This window comes from Sinocyclocheilus rhinocerous, unplaced genomic scaffold (assembly GCF_001515625.1).
Source record: "Sinocyclocheilus rhinocerous isolate Xijiao unplaced genomic scaffold, SAMN03320098_v1.1 scaffold468, whole genome shotgun sequence".
In the NCBI taxonomy this organism is placed as follows: Eukaryota; Metazoa; Chordata; class Actinopteri; order Cypriniformes; family Cyprinidae; genus Sinocyclocheilus; species Sinocyclocheilus rhinocerous.
The window spans coordinates 153,104-171,699 of record NW_015635305.1 but is presented as its reverse complement, the minus strand read 5'-3'; the positions used below and the strand labels follow the sequence as shown (position 1 = coordinate 171,699).

Here is an 18,596-nt window from a genome sequence, read left to right as displayed (position 1 = left end):
TAATACATGTCTGTTTGATTTGGATGGTTATTTAATAACAATCAAAAAAATAAAAATAACAGTCACACAGACCAGCGACCTCAACATTTAATCAAGCTTCAGGCCCTATTTTAAACCTATTCAAGATTTTTTGCATAGTAAATTGCCTACAGTTTATATTATATTCCCTGTTAAGAACAAAACAGTGAATTACGTATAATAATAAAAAATATTTGCCATCTAGCCTACTTGATATTGTCATCGTCTTCAACATATTTTTTTCAATACATTTGGGGGAAAAAACTGTTATAAGTTAGGATTTCCTTTTTTTATATACAATACCCTACATATGCTCTGCTCCGGGTGTGTGTTCACGGTGTGTGTGTGCACTTAGGATGGGATAAAAGCAGAGCACTAATTCCGAGTATGGGTCACCATACTTGGCCACATGTCACATCACTTTCATATATCTCCCAATAAATTTCAACCGTGACACTCATTATTAAATTTAATTTATGTGCAATCAGGACACTGATTCAGCACTTGATGACAGAGATGACATCAGATTGAGACAGTCACATGATGTTAACCAGTCTGGGTGGACAACACAAGACCCTCTGAGGCTCCTCAGGTACGTCAGTTATTCAGTTCATGAAAATGTCCTGCCCTATGGAACGATATTCCGGACAATTTTCAAAAGGAATTGCAAATTGTATTTTCAATTGCGTTTTCCATATGTGGACGCATAAATTGTGACATAATCCAAATGCAATTGCAAATCCTGCATTACCGTTTGCATTTTCGCTTTCGCGAACGCACAGTGACTGACAAATTTCAAATGAAAAAGCAAAGTCCATTTGCAACTGTATTTCCCATGTCTTAGAAGTTACGAACCTGTCATATTTAAATAGCAATATTAATTACCACGTCTGCTTTTTCACTCTCGCTGCGTCGCGCATGTAACCTGCCAAAACTCAAATGGAATCGCAATTCCTTTTGCATTTGAATTTCCGATGTCTACATGGAAAGCTGCCAATCATCGTCAGGGGCGGGACTATACTAGGGGGCGTGTTTGTATTGGGAGGTGACGTCACTCACAGACGACAGTGCCGAATGCTCTGATCAATGGAGGTAATCGGTAAAGGCTCCGCAAAAGGCAGCTACCAATCAGTTTCGTACCTGTGTGAACGAACAGACAGTGCAACCTTCTTGGCACAATACATAATTATGTCTTTTTTACCCCAAATGTAGCGATTATCCCCTGCTAACAGCGGGAGCCACAACGGTACGCACAATAGGTCAATATTCACTATTAACCAAACGCTTTCACCTGTCTCAGCATCTCTCACTGTTTACACTCACTTACACTTTTAATCCATAACAGCTCGTTAGAAGTGAGCTACGTGCATGAACTGGGTTCTGATCGATATGATCCCTACACAGAGTTCATTGCTCCCTACTCCCTGAGCAGGGGAAATCCGTTGAAGTTTACTTCACTTCGGAACATGGGCTGGAATTGGGACCACTGATGTAGCCTATTGTAGTAATGTTGTCTCTGGTCTGTGAGTGTAATTGCGTTCAGGGGGCGTGGCTTTGGACGGCGATTGCAGGAAGGGTGGGACGTTCGCTGTCAGCGCTATCAGGCTAAAGTTAGCATTTTCCAAGATTTCCTATTGTACCTTTAATATATGCAATTCAACATATAAAATGACTAACTTACACTCAGTTAATTGCATAACATGAGCAAGAAAATCATGACCTGTTTAAATTGTTATATCCAGAAAAAACATCAAGGGCTGTAAAACCAAATGTATATAATGCTTGTGCAAATGTGACAGCTATCTGATAATTGCTACAGATGTAGGTCGATGGAGAGACAGAGGACGAACTGGAGTCTGGGATTATTACATGGGATTAATGAGGATCTTCTGTTCCCTCAGGCTCTTTTCCACCTCAATACAAATCAACTCCCCTGACTGTGCAAAGTTTCATCAGCAGCAGCTCCCTGAGCAGATGACTTAACACTGTGCACACTGCAAGAACGCTCAGATATCTTGGTTATCTTTATCATAATGTGTGAAGTTTTGATTTTGGCTGTTGCATAACACTTTTGGGAGCTGTGATTTTGGTATAAATCGTTTAACTACATTATTTTGCCCAGACAACTTTTAAAAGCACTCTGCTGATCCATATAATATCGGAAGGACAAAATGACAAAATTAATGCAAAAATACATTTTTTGTTTGAACAAAAACTGAAATGCAGGAATATTCATAGTAATATTATTTAATATTAAATTAATATTCATGATTTACCAGAATTCCAACATTGCAATGTTCTAAAACATGTTGTATATTAGTTTTTTTACTCATTTGATTTATATCGCATATATTTTACTTATTTTGCCTTATGAGTAATTTAGACAAAAACAGGGGAAATGTTTTCAACAGCAATCATGAATCAATATGAATTTTACTCTGCCATTACCTGCAGTAAACCAGCTACATAAACTATTTTCTGAAAAAGCGTTAAAATATTACATATACACGTATTCATTTAACATATTGCAAAATAACCAAACAGGACATCTTTAGTAGCATTTCTGGGTTAGTCTTCTCCACAAATCATCTTCAAGCAATCACCGTAGATGTCAGACGCGTCAGACTGAAATAAAAATGAGCAGGGTCACTCATAATCATAAATCAAATACAAAACTCCTCATCAAAAATTAGTTTAATTTGCATGGAATATATTGACACATATGGTCACTGTCAGATATGAAGAATGGATTGTCAAATAATCATTTGTGAATGTTACGATATCTTGAGGGCATGATTAAACTAATAAACCTGAGGATCAGGAAGTGATGTACTATAGGCTTCTAGCACATTAAAGAACAATGGCAGATGGCCTGAACCTGTTCTAAAGTGCAGGGTGCGAACTACGGGGGAGCTAGGGGGAGCTCGACTCCCCTTAATAAGACATGGGCTCCCCTGAAAACGGGATTTGTGAAATTTTGGGGGGTCTCAAATGTATTTAATAAAAAAATATGTAGAGGTAAAAAAAAAAAATCTAATACCAAATGCTTATTGTGCATTTGATTTCATAATTGAAAAATTTACCAATGGCAACCAGCAGTTCCTCCAATTTTCCAGACATTTCCTTCTCAATGCTCTTTTGCAAAGTCTTGCCACTGATGTTTTTATATTCCAATATTGCTGTAATACAACATGTCAAGTTAAATTTAAAACACACCTGCCATTTCAGTTCCTATGCAAAATGCTTTTGCTTATTTAGATGATTATGTTGGGTACTTTGTCTCAGGTGAGGAATGCTCCTTTTACAGAGGATCTCGATGAACTTGGACTCATCAGTTCCCAGTCTCTTCTCGCCTGCATGATAGAGGGCCTATGGAGGAAACAGAGAACATGTAGGTGCTCATATCTAATCATAAATAACATCATCTTTAATACAGGTGAACTGGTTTCGGCTTGCGGTCTATGATGAAGGGCTTAATTAAAGAAATAAAAAAGACAAAATGGTGAAGTATTGAGATAAGGAGAAGCACAACATATGCATCCCAGTCGGGGGAAGGGATGAGGCGAGGACTCAAGATGCATGAAGAAATATGGCTCTTCATTAGTAGAAAAACAAAACAAAAACTACCCCAAGGGGGAAAAACAAGCAGACAAGGGCACAGCACGACCAAACAGGAAGCAACACAAGTACATACAACCTCCTTTACAGATCTTCTTTATGCACCAAGAGCTTGTAACACTTCAAAGAGAAAGGAAAACTTGAAATCGCATCATATGACCCCTTTAATCCTACTGAAAAAGAATCCTGAAAGCACAGGTTCAATTAAAAGTGATTATGTTCTATACCTTTGCATCCTCTCTAGCCTTGTCTGCATTCACATTGGTGCTTTCATCCCTCGCACCCTTACAATGAGAGACAAATAAAATATCATTAACTTCCAGAGCTGCCTTTATTACAATAAACTGCTATACATGAGTATTTAATCACCTCAGCAAGCAGAAGGATGGCTTTGCCAAAATCCCCTGAAACTTCTGTCTTTAGGTTCTGTATCAGCGTTTTCTTTGTTTCTATTGGGCAAAGGGAAGGGAAGCAATTCTACATTTTTGTAACTTTCATATTTTGTTACTACAATAGATTCCTCATCTCACTCTCAGCATATGCTGCAGACAGCTCCTTGATTTGTTTATTTGTCCGTGAGGCAAGTATTTCTATCAGGATGTTGATGTCCGTTCCAGCCCCCTGAAAAACATCCCATAAATGTATTAGGAAAACAATGAAAAATATGCATAAACAACAAGCAAAATATGTTCACATAGATATAGCTGAAATTTGTTTGAGATTATTGCAAAATGTTTCATTTTGTTCAAGATTTAAAATGAAAAATTAGGAAATGCACGTTACTTTCATTGCTTTGATTAGCCATTTAGCATCATTGAGTGCAGGCGATCTGGCGAGCGCAACAAGCAGCTTTTCAAAGTTGCCCCTGGTGTCGCCTTTCAAGTCATTTACTAGAATCTATGGTGAAGACAAAAAATTAGGCATATGATAATATAATTTTCCTCAAATGTGTTTGCGCAAGAGGACACAGATTTACCCTCTTTGTGGTTTCTTCATATGCCTTTGAAATAGCCTGTTTCTGACTGCTGCTCCTGTGAGTCAGTATGTCTATCAGTGTCTTCTCAGTTGTACCTGGTACAATATATATATATTCATGTATACACAAAGAATACACATATTGAATTATACATATAATACAGTACAGATAGATTATGTACCTATGCCTTCAATTGCTTTACGGAGAGCTGCAACATCTTCACTGACGTTGAAGTTAGATTTGGCTTTAATGGTTCCTCGCTCCCCTGGCTAAAGAAGATCAAGAAGATAAATCAATCAATATTACAAAAAATGTGTTAAAAGTTTGAGACAAGAATTCCCAGTCCAGTTGTATTAAATAAGAACCAATTATACACACACACACACATATATATATATATAGATATAGATATATATGTATACACACACACATACACACATTTGTTTGTTTACCGCTGATGTGAATGAAACAGGAACAGCATTCGCAACACTTTGCAAGTCTTCCTGCACCACAAGAAATTAAATAAATAATAAACGCTCTTCAAATTCATATTCTTTACTTAAATAACAGATATGACTGAATGTTCCTTTAAGATTTTACTTACCCACAGGTCTGCCATTTTTGATTAATTCTAGTGTGATAAACAATTCATATATTTACAGTTCAGAATCCATAAGGTACATTATTTTTCATATTCATTTTATTTTTATATACACAAAAAGGTAAACAGATTTCAAAGACTCAGCGATAGCCTAACAGAAAAATAAGCTTTGAAAAAAAAAAAAAAACTGTTTCGTGACTCCTGATTGACTGCAGCAGTCACATAACCGCCTTCTCAATTTCTAATATCTGCTTCGATTCTATATCAAAAGCAGATGCGAAGTTAATCGAACGAACTCGGCTTTGAAAGTGTTACCTACGTTTATATATAGGCTATATATAATACATTTTTATTCAGTTTGCACTTACCTTTGCGATATAAATCAACACTGAACGTGTCTCCCTGTCCGGTTTAACTTCTCCTCACTGCTTCCTCAGGGCGTTTGCGACACGATGTGTCATTTTCACAAAAGACAAGCATTCTTACGGAGCCTCTCCCTTCATGAACATCCAACGCGCTGCTATAATATACCATTTGATTCAGTAGGAAAATGACACTTTATTTTCTTAATGATCATTTAACCCCTGTCAAGGCGATATATCAGCTTTTATTATTATTCAACTATTTTTATGGATTTTACAACATTCTTCTTAACTCACATATTTCACACCAAAACATATAACTACAAACATATACACACCCCTAAAAAGGGGGGGGGGTCATTCCTAGCATTCTGTGCCATTTGAGTCACCATGATATAATGTGGTATATTTTCTGTAAAAATGGGCTAATACTTGTTTCTAAATGCTCATCTTACAACGTTACTGCCCCTCTACCATAGAACACAATAAATATGAACCCAAAATTAATTCATAAAAAAATTATTACTCATATCTTAGTGCAAGTAGGCTAAACTGCCATGTCCCCAAGTAAGCTTGCATAACTTCAGCCACAAATATAAGTAATAAAACTCAAACAAATTCCAAAATTTTCAATATTGTTGTATATTCTTATTTATAATATTCCTCAACACAATATCTTTTTTTGTTATTTATACATTTTTAATACTTAAAGTCTTTAAAACATGTTGTGTCCCTGAATTGAATGTCCCCCGTTACTCTGATGAAAAATCCCTCCGTACGGCCCTTGAATGTTTCTCTAATAACATGACTCTCAGGAAGTATAATACTTTTTGGGGGCAAACTATCTACAAGAAGCAGAGTAATTAACACTCCTTAATTCGCCCCTTTATTTAGTGTTTTAGAATGATTCACTGATGTGGTAAAGTATAATACGTCCACCCTGTTATGCTTATTTATAGAAGAAACTGGTAATTTTTTGTCATTTTGAAAATATGGTTAATAAACATGTTAAAAATCTTCCTCGATCACTACGCACTATCTTGTTGTTCATCACATGAATAGCAATGGCTGACTTTAGCAAAAAATGTCCCTTCTGTTACTGTCCACCCTGTTACTGTTTTGCACTGTAACTGGGTGGACATATTGTAACAGTCGATGTAAACATAGATAAATAAGTGTTTACAGCATGTATTGGTACTTATAATTATTTTACTATGCATTTAAAAGAAAGAGTTGTTTAAATGGTATGCATGTATTTGTCAGGAAATGGCACTGTTGTCTGCTGCAGAAAAGCAGCGATGCTACAGGGCTCATCGTGATGCAGACCCTGAAAGAAGGCAGATATACCTCAAAAAGAAGGACAGGTGGAGAAAGGGAATAAAGGAAGAAAGAAAAAAGAGTGTTAGAACTCAGCTTTGTTGATTAGGTAGAAACTGTAATTAAATTATCTTGATTTTGCCATTGTATTATGTGTGTGTGTGTGTGTCTGCGTGGTGTGTGTACTGGTATCCCTATGTTATGGGGTCCAAATGTCCCCACAAATATAGTGATACCAGTCAATTTTGACCTTGTGGGGACATTTATTTGGTCCCTATGAGGGAAAAAACTTATTTGTCATACAGAATGAAGTGTTTTGAAAATCTAAAATAACTGTAGTTTTGTGTGAGGGGTAGGTTTAGGTGTAGGGTTAGGGTAAAATACAGTTAGGATACAGTATAGAAAATACAGTTTGTACAGTAGAAAAACCATTACGCCTATGGCATGCCATGAACCCATAACGATAGGAATACCAGTTTGTGAGTGTCTGTGTGTGTTTGAGAGAGAGAGAGAGAGAGAGCAAAATAATGTTCTCTAAAAAATAATAATGCTCTCTATAATTTTAAATTGTAAAATACAATGCTAAACATATTTTGTAGCCTAATAAAGGGATAGTATAACAAATTAGATCTTATTATAATAGGTATAAGAACAGCTTACTTTAATGTGGTGTAATTGGACTTATATCCTATAAATTGTTATATACAGAACAATTTATCTGTTGTAGTGATTGTAAATTGTGACAATATGCTTCTTGTATTAGGCAATATATTGACAAATACTGTTGTTCAGTGGTGTGATGTCCACCCTGTTATGTCCTGTCCACCCTGTTTCCCCCCGTCCTCCCTGTTACCTCAGTGGAGTTTATATATATATATATATATATATATTAATAAAATAAGTTCAACAAATGTTATGCATATCTTTGTTGTTACTTGTAGGGAATGAAATGGTAAAATGAAATCATTTAAAATTTGGCCAAAATTCTATTGAAATTTCTTTTTATTTTAAAAGAAATGTGTTGAAATGACACTGTGTCTTAAAATACATCAACTTTTTTCAAGATAATGCCCGATTATGAACACTTTGTTAAAATACATTTGCAGGGTAAAGAGAGGGACATTTGAGCTCTTACAAAATGTAAATATTACAATTACTGTGCATTCAAGGCACTTATTAATTGAGATGAGAATGTCATTTAACAAGGTGGACATTTGGCCCTTGCATGTGTGAAGAATTTCATGAAAAATTATTAAAGAATAATATCCTGAGCTGGACCAATATATTTTTCTTTTAGTGTAACAAGCCCTTCTTCAGTTAAAATGATTACATCATGGAAATGTAAACATTTTTTGTGAGAAAGTTACCAAGCTGAAATGGCACCGAATAGTAAGAATGACCCAGCCCATGAGGATTCACTGTAAGATAAAAAGGGCTGCCAGACCCTTTAGAACATTCCGTACTATATTTAAGGTGCTCAAGTTTAAGATATGAAATCACCTCTACTACCCAGTGTTTGTGAGATGGTGGCCTCGCCTTTTTCCATCTAAGAAGAATCTAGCTAATAATGATTCAGGTCTGCTGGTTCCAAAACACATCTGGGGGAAGATGAGTCTGACACTGGATACATTTTAGTCAGCTTGCTCTTAGACAGATGAAGCCTAAGCACCTTCAACTGTAGAAATCCGTGTCTAATACATACAGAAGATGAGTGTACCAATTCTATTGCACACTCCCAGGCTGCATCTGATACCAGTTCCTCCCGCCATTGCCTCCTTATATGATCTAGAGATGGGGAGGCGGTTCTTTGAATAACCTCATATAGAATGGACACCATACCCCTTCGAAAAGGGTCCATATTTAACAACTCATCTTTCCAGCCCCCTTCAGGTTGGTTCAAGGAAGGAGAGAAGTGCTTTTTTATGAAGCTATGTAAGTACCTAAAAAATTAGACTGAGGGGTCTCAGTGTTCATTCTTAGCTATTGGAATGAAATAAATATGCCGTCTTTGAAAAGGTCCTTAACTAATTCCATTTCTATACCACAATTAAAATGCTGAATAAGGGAAAGAGGAAACAACAGATTCAACTGAATGGGGCCAGAAGGTAACGTTTGTTTACAATTAAACTGAAGTCTGATCTATTGAACAGATCCTTATATCTGCGTGTTACACTCACATAGACAGAGAAATTTATCAAAGCTTACTGAGAATGGAAAGGATTGGAAAGACATTTGTTGTGCTCTTTGATTGATAGGGAAAAGAAGACTCTTTGCTAAATCAATTTTGTATCCCAAAGCATTTCCAGAATCTGAAATAATTTTAAGGGCCTTTGGTATAGAGGAATCTGGATTAGACAGGAAGAGGAGGAGATCCTCCACATAAAGCAGAAGCTTATGCTCGTGTCCCTCCCTGAGTATACCGGGCAAGCCATCTGTATTCCTTAACAAGATTGCGAGAGGTTCGATGGCAATATCAAAAAACAGGGGGGACAGAGGGCAACCCTGCCTTTTCCACCTAGAGAGTGGAAAGCACTTAACAGATTATGTTATTTGTTAGAATGAATGCAGGGCCGAAGCCAAACCTTCTAAGTGTTGCGAGTAGATAAACATATTCAGTTATATCAAATGCCTTGTGAGCAACTAATGATATTAAGATCTCTGGATTAATTTTATTTTTGGGTGAATAGATAATGTTAAATAAGCGATGGAGATTGTAAGATAACTGCCTCCAAGCAATAAAACCAGTTTGATCCACCTTTCTCATGACCTGCTCAAGCCATATCAGCTTTTAATATATATATATCCAAATCACACTAAAATGACAGATAGTACTGTAACGCATATGCTAACATTCACGTGGTTTTAGGTTTTCTGGCAATTAATGAGACATTGCACACAAACTCAGATTAAATAATCATACATTAAATATGAACACAGTGTGTGCTCTACATGCTAGGAATATATTTATTCATTTATTTCTTTGTTAAAAGGTACAAATACAAGTATCTTGTTGATTATTTTATCATAAATGATAGCACCTGATATCAACCGACATTTGAAAAACTTCTGAAACTTTTGTAAAAATGGCTTGAGACTAATGGAAAAAACGGAAACCCATATGAAACAAAAAATACTTTTTCTTGATCAGTGTTAAAATAACAGATTCTTTGGCATTTCAATGGAGTCACCAAATTGACAGCAAATCTGTGGTGATACAGTTTCCAGATATGAAAACACTCTGCGGATGCGCACAATGAAGGACAAAAACACAAAAAATTAATTCCTTATGTAGAACAAAAGGATGGAATTCCACAAAATATGCATATTTTAGTTTCTAATTTTAACATGTATGATTCCTCAGCACAATTTTAATGTTTCATGTTTTCAAGTAACTATTAAAGTCATGCCTGCTGTTGCGAGGCGCCATTCACTACCAAAAAGTCTTAACAGTTTTGGTTTAGACAAAAACAAAAAGTACGTTTTAAATATCGTAAATCAGTATGAATCTCACTCTATACCTTTATCTGTAGCAAACTGTAAATATAAGTGATATATTTCCTAAGACACCTGGAAAAATGCTATTAATAAAACCATTTTATAAAGTATCCCAAGGGGTTCTTTTGTAAACAGGCTAGTCTTCTCCACAAATCATCTTCAAGCAGTCGCCGTAGCTGCCAGATACATCTGACTGAAATAAAGAACAGCCAGAAGTCATAGTCCTAATCACAGAGACAATCAGTTCACACTGTACCGCAACATCAGTTACAAGAAAAAAGAGTGAAATCATCATTTGTGAGTTTATGATATCTCAAGGGCATGATTCAACTAATAAACCTGAAGATCAGGAAGTGATGTACTACTGGACTCAAGCATATTTTAAAGAACAATGGCAGATGGCCTGAACCTGTTCTAAAGTGTTTATATGAGTGGAGAATACTTACACTTATTTCCTTGTAGAGTGAACGCTGATAGAGCTTCTTGAATTCAGCTCTGATGTCCAGCATGTCAACCTCTCCACGGCTGACCATTACTCTGGTCAGAGTGGTTTCATCTGTACCTGCTCCCTGCAGGTTCACAAATAAACATCAGTGTTGTACAAACTCAATGACCGACAATAATGTGCTTCTATTTGTACCTTCATGCTTTTGTAGAGTTTTTCAGCAAAGTATGCAGGAGTACTCATCACACACTTTACTAGAAGAAAAAAGTGTATTAGATTAAAAAATGAATAAGTAAATATTTTTGCATCAAATTCCAAATGATTTTGCATTTAGAATGTATAAATACAAATTGACTGTACCAATGGCAACCAGCAGTTCCTCCAGATCTCCAGATATTTCCTTCTCAATGCTCTTCTGCAAAGTCTTGCCACTGATGTTTTTATATTCCAATATTGCTGTAACAGGACAGCAATGTCAATTATATATAAAACACACCTGCCATTTAAGTTTCTATGTGAAACACTTTGGATGATTTATTTAGATGATTATGTTGGGTACTTTGTCTCAGGTGAGGAATGCTCCTTTTACAGAGGATCTCAATGAACTTGGACTCATCAGTTCCCAGTCTCTTCTCGCCTGCATGATAGAGGGCCTATGGAGGAAACAGAGAACATGTAGGTGCTCATATCTAATCATAAATAACATCATCTTTAATACAGGTGAACTGGTTTCGGCTTGCTCTCCCACAGTGGATGGATTCAAGAGAACTGAATCACGTGTAAGACTTAATTATTGGAATAAAAAGGAAAACAAGGTAAAAGACTAAGTTAAGGAGGTGTTTATATATATATATATATATTGTCATTGTGATTAAAAAGATCTGATGCCGTGTTTTTATTCAAAACATTTTAACACAACATATACATTTATGCCAGATCTGTTGTGTTATTATATAAAAGAGGACCTCAAGATATGAAATGAGTTTTCTATACCTTTGCATCCTCTCTAGCCTTGTCTGCATTCACATTGGTGCTTTCATCCCTCGCACCCTTACAATGAGAGAAAAACATCATTAATTTACAGAGCTGCCTTTATTACAATAAACTGCCATTCATATGTATTTAATCACCTCAGCAAGCAGAAGGATGGCTTTGCCAAAATCCCCTGAAACTTCTGTCTTTAGCTTCTGCATCGGTGTTTTCTTAGTTTCTATTGGGCAAAGGGAAGGGAAGCAATTATACATTTTTGTAACTTTCTATATTCTATATGTAACTATATTTTGTTACAATAGATTCCTCATCTCACCCTCAGCATATGCGGCAGACAGCTCCTTGATCTGTTTATTTGTCCGTGAGGCAAGTATTTCTATCAGGATGTTGATGTCCGTTCCAGCCCCCTGAAAAACATCCCATAAATGTCAAGATAAAAAAAGAAGGACAAATCTGCCTCACATTGGTACAAAACATTCAAAATGTTCACAAAAATCACTGAAGTCTGACTCAGAACACTGTACAAGGAGTAACATTTTTCCACAAGGGAAAATTAGGAAACATAACTTACTTTGATTGCTTTATTTAGCCATTTAGCATCATTAACTGCAGGCGGTCTTGCGAGCGCAACAAGCATGTCCTCTAAGCTGCCCTGGGTGTCACCTTTTAGGTCATTAACAAGAATCTAGACAAACAAATTAGCCCGATTTTCACATGAACACAAAAACACACACATTCAAAAGAGTATCAGAAAGAGGACACAGATTTACCCTCTTTGTGGTTTCTTCATATGCCTTTGAAATAGCCTGTTTCTGACTGCTGCTCCTGTGAGTCAGTATGTCTATCAGTGTCTTGTCAGTTGTACCTGGTAAGTGAAATTATTGTAGTTTGATGGAACAAACAATATATAAAGTGAATGCAACAAGAAGAATACGGGAATATACAATACTGTAAATTATACCTATGTCTTCAGTTGCTTTACGGAGAGCTGCAACATCTTCACTGACACTGAAGTTAGCTTTGGCTTTAATGGTACCTCTCTCCCCTGGCTGAAGAAGAATGAGCAGTAAAAAAGTATTGGAAGCTAGTTGTCACACTGGGAATTTGTCACAAGGGCTGTATCTCAACTATATGGTTTTAAGTTAAAAGTCTTCTTACAGATCAAGTACATTTTTATTTACTCTAGCAATTTTAAATGTTACTGATTAAACTTAATGTTTACTTTTTTCAGTTGTTTAAATATAATAGGCTGGACAACATGTAGCCTATCCAAGTCTTCTTAGTTTGCAAATAAATTACCTTTAAAATATAAAATATTCAAGCGTGAAAGTGTGACAATTAGTGGTGGTCAAACGCAAATTTATTAAATATTAAATTATACATACAACAAAAATGTAATATATATATATATATATATATATATTTACCCCTGCTGTGATGTATAATTTAATATTTAATAAATTTGCGTTTGACCACCACTAATTGTCACACTTTCACGCTTGAATATTTTATATTTTAAAGGTAATTTATTTGCAAACTAAGAAGACTTGGATAGGCTACATGTTGTCCAGCCTATTATATTTAAACAACTGAAAAAAGTAAACATTAAGTTTAATCAGTAACATTTAAAATTGCTAGAGTAAATAAAAATGTACTTGATCTGTAAGAAGACTTTTAACTTAAAACCATTATATATATTTACCCCTGCTGTGAAAGAAGAGGGGGCACGAGCAAAATTCTCCAAGTCAATCCTGCAATACAAGATATTAAATCTCGGCAAATTTGGTTTCAGCAAAATTCTTCATTCTTCACTTTCAGGGAGTGCAGTCGTTTGCAAAATGTTACTTACCCACAAGTCTGACATTTTTGATTGGGAGGATTCTATAAACAAACACATTCACAGTTCAGATTCGATTTAGTTCATCGGTTACTAATAATGCATGATCTTTGTGGTTACACAGTCATGCAAAACTCATGCAGGAGAATCTATTTCATTCACATTTACTTTTCTTGCTTTCACTTTTATTAAAAAAAAAAAAAAAAAAAACACTCTACTTTGCCTTTTAAGGTCAGCAAAAAGTTCAAGGTGGCATAATAAGACGTGATTTGTGTTTTCTGACTTGTTATTTTGTTTTCGAATTTGTCATTGTGTTTTCTGACTTGTTATAATGTTTTCTGAATTGTTGTTGTGCTTTCTGAATTGTTATTTTGTTTTTTAGACTTGCTTTTGCGTTAGTAATTTGTTATTTTGTTTTCAGAATTGTGATTTGCTTTGCACTTCACGGTCACCGTATCAATGACTTCCCTCCAAAACAGTTTTAAAAATAGCCTACTCAACAACAAACAAGTTTCGACAAAGGCTGTATAGTATTATCTCCTAACTGCAGCATCAGTTTAAAGCATTTCTGCCTTTAAAATATGCTGGCCATCAAGTGGATAGCCAATGCTTAAGTTATGTTAATAAAAAAAAAACATTTATAATTAGTACTACCTACGGGTTTTGTATACTTTTAAGTCCTCGCTCTTACCTTCGCGATACAAAAATATAGACGGCCCTCTGTCCGGTGTTCTGTCGATTTGTGCTACCCTGTCAGATTTTGCTACCTCCCATTAAATCAGTGAGTAGTACAATTCGACAACGAAAAATGCTACCTGTAAAAGTATGGTTTATTAACGTCTACACCTACCGCAACCCTAAACCTACCCTTACAGTAATGCAAATACAGTAATTGGTATTCGCGGTTGTAGCTAGAAGGGATACAGCTACAGGAAACCAACAATACATAATTTGTTCTACCTATTATATTGTGTTTTATTAAAGTCTACACCTACCCAAACCCTAAACCTACCCTTACAGAAATGCAGATACATTAAATATTGTTCAGCATGAGAAAAAGGATGTGCGCATGCGCAGTAAACCCTGGTAGGACAATCTGACGGGTAGGATAAAATGTCAGGACACCCGTTTAACTTCTCCTCACCTGCTTTTCAGGGCGTGAGAGACATGATGCCACGATCTCAAAAGGAATGCATTCTTACTGAGCCTCTCCCTTCTTGAATAACGAGCTGCTATTCACTTTCTACACAATTCAAATGTAAAATGGACATTTATTTAGTTCTTCCAAAACAATTTCATTACCATTATAAGTAGGCTACTATTACTGTAACACATAAAACAATCATGTGAGGTGAAGTTGTCTCACAGGATAAATCTGTTTATTGCACATAAACTCTATATACCTAAACTCAAAGTCTCCTAAAACTGAAGTTGGTGATAGATTAAATAAACATACATTAAATTTGAGAAAGTGTGCCACACATTCGTAATAGGTTTATTAACTTTATTGCTAAAAAGGCACAAGTACAGGCATCATGTTATTATACCATAAATGATAGCACCAAAAACTGATATCTCTAAAATGTTTCTGTTTGATAGGCACTCACTTAGACACATATTAATGGACAAAATGGAATAAAACTCCAAATACAGAGAGAGAGAGAGAGAGAGAGAGAGATGATCATAAAGTAATAATTGTAGCATTTCCCACACTACACCCAGTGCTTTAAAGATTCTGGATATTCTTGATCAAATCAGCACATGTGACAAGTGATGACTTAATACAACAATACAGAAAATTTGAGTGAATGAACTACACAAACAATACAAACTACAGATGTGCCTTACTTAATACATGATGTGACATTAATACAAGACTAAATAATGCAGGATAACATGAGGTGGATAATCTTAAAAAAAAATCCATGAGAAGATTTTTGGTAGTGTTAGGGTATATCAGTACAGACAGCAGTCATATAAAACAAAAATACGTTTTTTTTTTTTTTCTCCCCCAGTGTTGTAAAATAATAAAGGCTACAGCATTTCAATCGAGTCAGCAGACTGACAAATCAATAGTGGTTATCAAATCTATGATCTATTTTCATACAATTCATCAAAACACTTGGTTTCTCGTTGACATATACCAAAGGTTTACATAAACTAACAAACGCATCACTTTGGGCAGTCTATTCGGATTTGGAATTAAATAAATCGCACTTGACAAATATCAGCATGGCACATCAGGCCAAAAGTACAGTAAATTAGACAATGAGGCAGAGCATCAAAAGCCAAATCAAAATACAGGGACGACCATGTCATCCGATAATTGCACTTAATAAACGTATTTACATCACTCGCCCGGTCCAAAGTGTTGGCACTTATCCTTCCTTTAATACTTTCATGTGTTTTTACTGACATGACAAAATAGCAGGTGCAGTGATACAAACTCTCCATTCGTTTAAACAAAGTGGCTGAGCTACCACTGAGCCGTTGTATGATTCTTACACAGAGCGATGATTTAAAACTGAGATTGGAAACGTAAGATCTGATGACACCATTATGTGTTGTTCATTAATGTTTGAGGTAGCTCAGTTGTGAAATGATTTACACTGCATAGCTGGCAAGCATACTTTCCCTTTTATCCTCATGGTCATACAAAAATACATTAACATCATGTCATTACAAATATTTATAGAAAATGTTTCTTCTTCTCATTAAATACTCTACTGTAGAAGGTCAGACTTCAGTGCCGTCATTCAGGTTGTTGTGCAGTTTGACCTCCAGATTGACCTGTTTGACCTTGACCCCACTGACCTTGTAGGTCTCTGGGTTCTTGTTGAGGACGTTGACGTTTCTTACAGAGTAGTGCTTGCTGTTGAGGTTTTTCTCCAGACGTTCTATACAGACCTCCACCTTTGTATTCAGAGGATAATCCTCCACTGCCTTCACAGGCCTCTTTTTTACAACCCTGCGGCACTTTCTGACCATGAGGCAGACGGCTAGAAGGACCAGGAAAAGTAGGACGATGGCTGCCATGCCACCCCCAATAGATCCACCCATCTGGGGATTGAAGGTGCCCGATGGTTCCACCTCAAGCTTCAAGGTCTTCATATTGGTGCCATTCTTGACCTGGTCACCTTCATTGTCGTAGATCAGAGATTCATCCAGCATTAGACGACCTGAACGGTCCACCAGATCTCGGCGACTTCGTTTGAGCTCATAGGTCACGGAACGCTGGATTCTGGGAGCAGATATGGACTCGGGTCCAATAACGTAGATGACCTGGAGGTACCACTGGTGCCCTGCCTCAACCTAAAGAAGAGCAAATGCAAATAAGATTCTAACCTCAGCAAAATAACCCCTTTACATACAGTACATTATATCCCCTTTATAATCTTGTCCTTTAGCCCAGTTCCCTATAGTCATGGCACACTGTCAGCCTGGCATATTTTACTAAACAAACAGATCAAGGCACTTCCCTGAAGGGTACAACTGAATAGCTCTGGCTTTGACATTTGTGTCAAAGAGAAGGTCTGTTTAACAACTTGACTTTTTGGTGAATCTTGCAGCCACTGACCTTATAAAGGGCATCCACCTTTATTGTGAAACCATCTACACCTGGCATCGCAGACAAGGACTGGAGATCAGGAATGTCAGATGCAAACTTGGCTTCAAATGGAACATCATGGAAGTAGCGATCGCAGACGTCAGGCTGCTTCCGGTCCTATGTGATACATTATTTACAATTACTACACAGCTCTCAGGAATACTTAATCCTGTGATCTATTATTTGTACTGAAATTGATCTGAAAATTACCCTCAGAGGACTCCAGTGTTACTATTATTTCAATACTGATGGCGTGTTTGTCTTGATCAACGCTCTCTCTTAGAGGAAGCTTTAAGATTATATACTTCACCGTTCAAAATAGTGGGGTAAATACAATTTTTTAGTCAACCAAGATGCATGAAATTAATCAAAAGGCTTCTTGAGCATTAGAGACATCTTTCAAAAAAAATAAAAAAATCATATAAACCCCAAACCTTATATTTGAAATTCTTTTGTGAAAATGGACGAATGTACATTACCTCTTACTTAATTATTAACTGTTGCCATAATTTTTCTTGTCTTTTCATTTTCATTGCATTTTTAAAATTCTCTGCTGTCAAATCATCATTGCTGTCAGTCTCAATATTAGTTCCAAGATACACAAAAACAGCTTGAACTTCAAAGTACTCCTTGACAATTTCCATCCACAGAAGTGTATGAGTTAAAACTTAACCACACCATATGAATCTTGTTAGACTGGTTAAACTGGTCTGGACTTGTTACAATAGACACCTACCAGAAGCAGGAACCTGTGTTTGAGGTGCTTGTTTGGTTGAATGCAGCCATACTGAGGGCCTTCGTTGTACAGAGTGCCTGTGGGGTCGAAGAAGGGCACATAGCCATCCCGTCCTGTACACAAATATACTTTCTCTAGCTGCAACTTATAGGCTGAATTCAAGTTCTGGTCAGGATTCCACAGCACTCTGCCATACAGCGTTTGACCTGCATAATATCAAACAATGAATGAGTGAAAGCATAATAGTGGCAGTAATTATTTTTTTTCATTACTTTGCTAATTTTACCCATCGAAAAGGCTCCTTTATAGTCCATCTCAGCAACAGACATGTCTGCGAGAGCAGGATCCATTAGAAAGACTTTCTCATTATTGCAAAGCTGAAACTCAGTATTCAGAGAGTAGACTACAGGAACAGGGCGGTTCGTCTGCTGGAAGGCGATGGGCAGCAGGAATCTATGGATCGAAATAGAGTGTTAAAAGCCCTTGCGTGTTATTGAATATTCTTGTTGACTTACACAAACAGTCTGCACCTGATGAAACCTGTAAAACGAGTCTACTAAAAGTGGATGACAACTGCAGTATCATTCAAGCTTG

General features: G+C 36.4%; 3 protein-coding genes across 3 annotated transcripts in view; all 3 read right to left on the bottom strand.

The window, feature by feature from the left end:
- Positions 1–2,272: 2,272 nt before the first annotated feature.
- On the bottom strand, positions 2,273–13,686 carry LOC107746851 (annexin A3-like). The gene is made up of 12 exons (XM_016561183.1): positions 13,672–13,686; positions 12,784–12,871; positions 12,593–12,687; positions 12,394–12,507; positions 12,139–12,229; positions 11,963–12,042; positions 11,826–11,882; positions 11,392–11,485; positions 11,193–11,288; positions 11,028–11,086; positions 10,834–10,956; positions 2,273–2,643 (listed from the first exon to the last, which is right to left on the bottom strand). Exons 1-12 carry the CDS (start codon positions 13,684–13,686, stop codon positions 2,587–2,589), a joined length of 969 nt encoding a protein of 322 aa, XP_016416669.1. The 3' UTR covers positions 2,273–2,586.
- On the bottom strand, positions 3,052–5,662 carry LOC107746848 (annexin A3-like). Its single transcript, XM_016561180.1, has 11 exons — positions 5,582–5,662; positions 5,217–5,243; positions 5,065–5,115; positions 4,794–4,881; positions 4,613–4,707; positions 4,420–4,533; positions 4,167–4,257; positions 4,006–4,085; positions 3,864–3,920; positions 3,294–3,387; positions 3,052–3,197 (listed from the first exon to the last, which is right to left on the bottom strand). Exons 2-11 carry the CDS (start codon positions 5,229–5,231, stop codon positions 3,052–3,054), a joined length of 831 nt encoding a protein of 276 aa, XP_016416666.1. The 5' UTR covers positions 5,232–5,243; positions 5,582–5,662.
- Positions 13,687–15,156: 1,470 nt separating the features above from the next.
- LOC107746850 (extracellular matrix protein FRAS1-like) overlaps positions 15,157–18,596 on the bottom strand; it is a 114,005-nt gene continuing 110,565 nt past the window's right edge. The window contains exons 70-73 of the mRNA XM_016561182.1: positions 18,289–18,455; positions 18,003–18,208; positions 17,237–17,383; positions 15,157–16,971 (exon numbers count right to left, since the gene is read on the bottom strand). Coding sequence (XP_016416668.1) covers positions 16,396–16,971; positions 17,237–17,383; positions 18,003–18,208; positions 18,289–18,455 — 1,096 coding nt within the window. The 3' untranslated portion in view covers positions 15,157–16,395. The remainder of the gene's footprint in view (positions 16,972–17,236; positions 17,384–18,002; positions 18,209–18,288; positions 18,456–18,596) is intronic.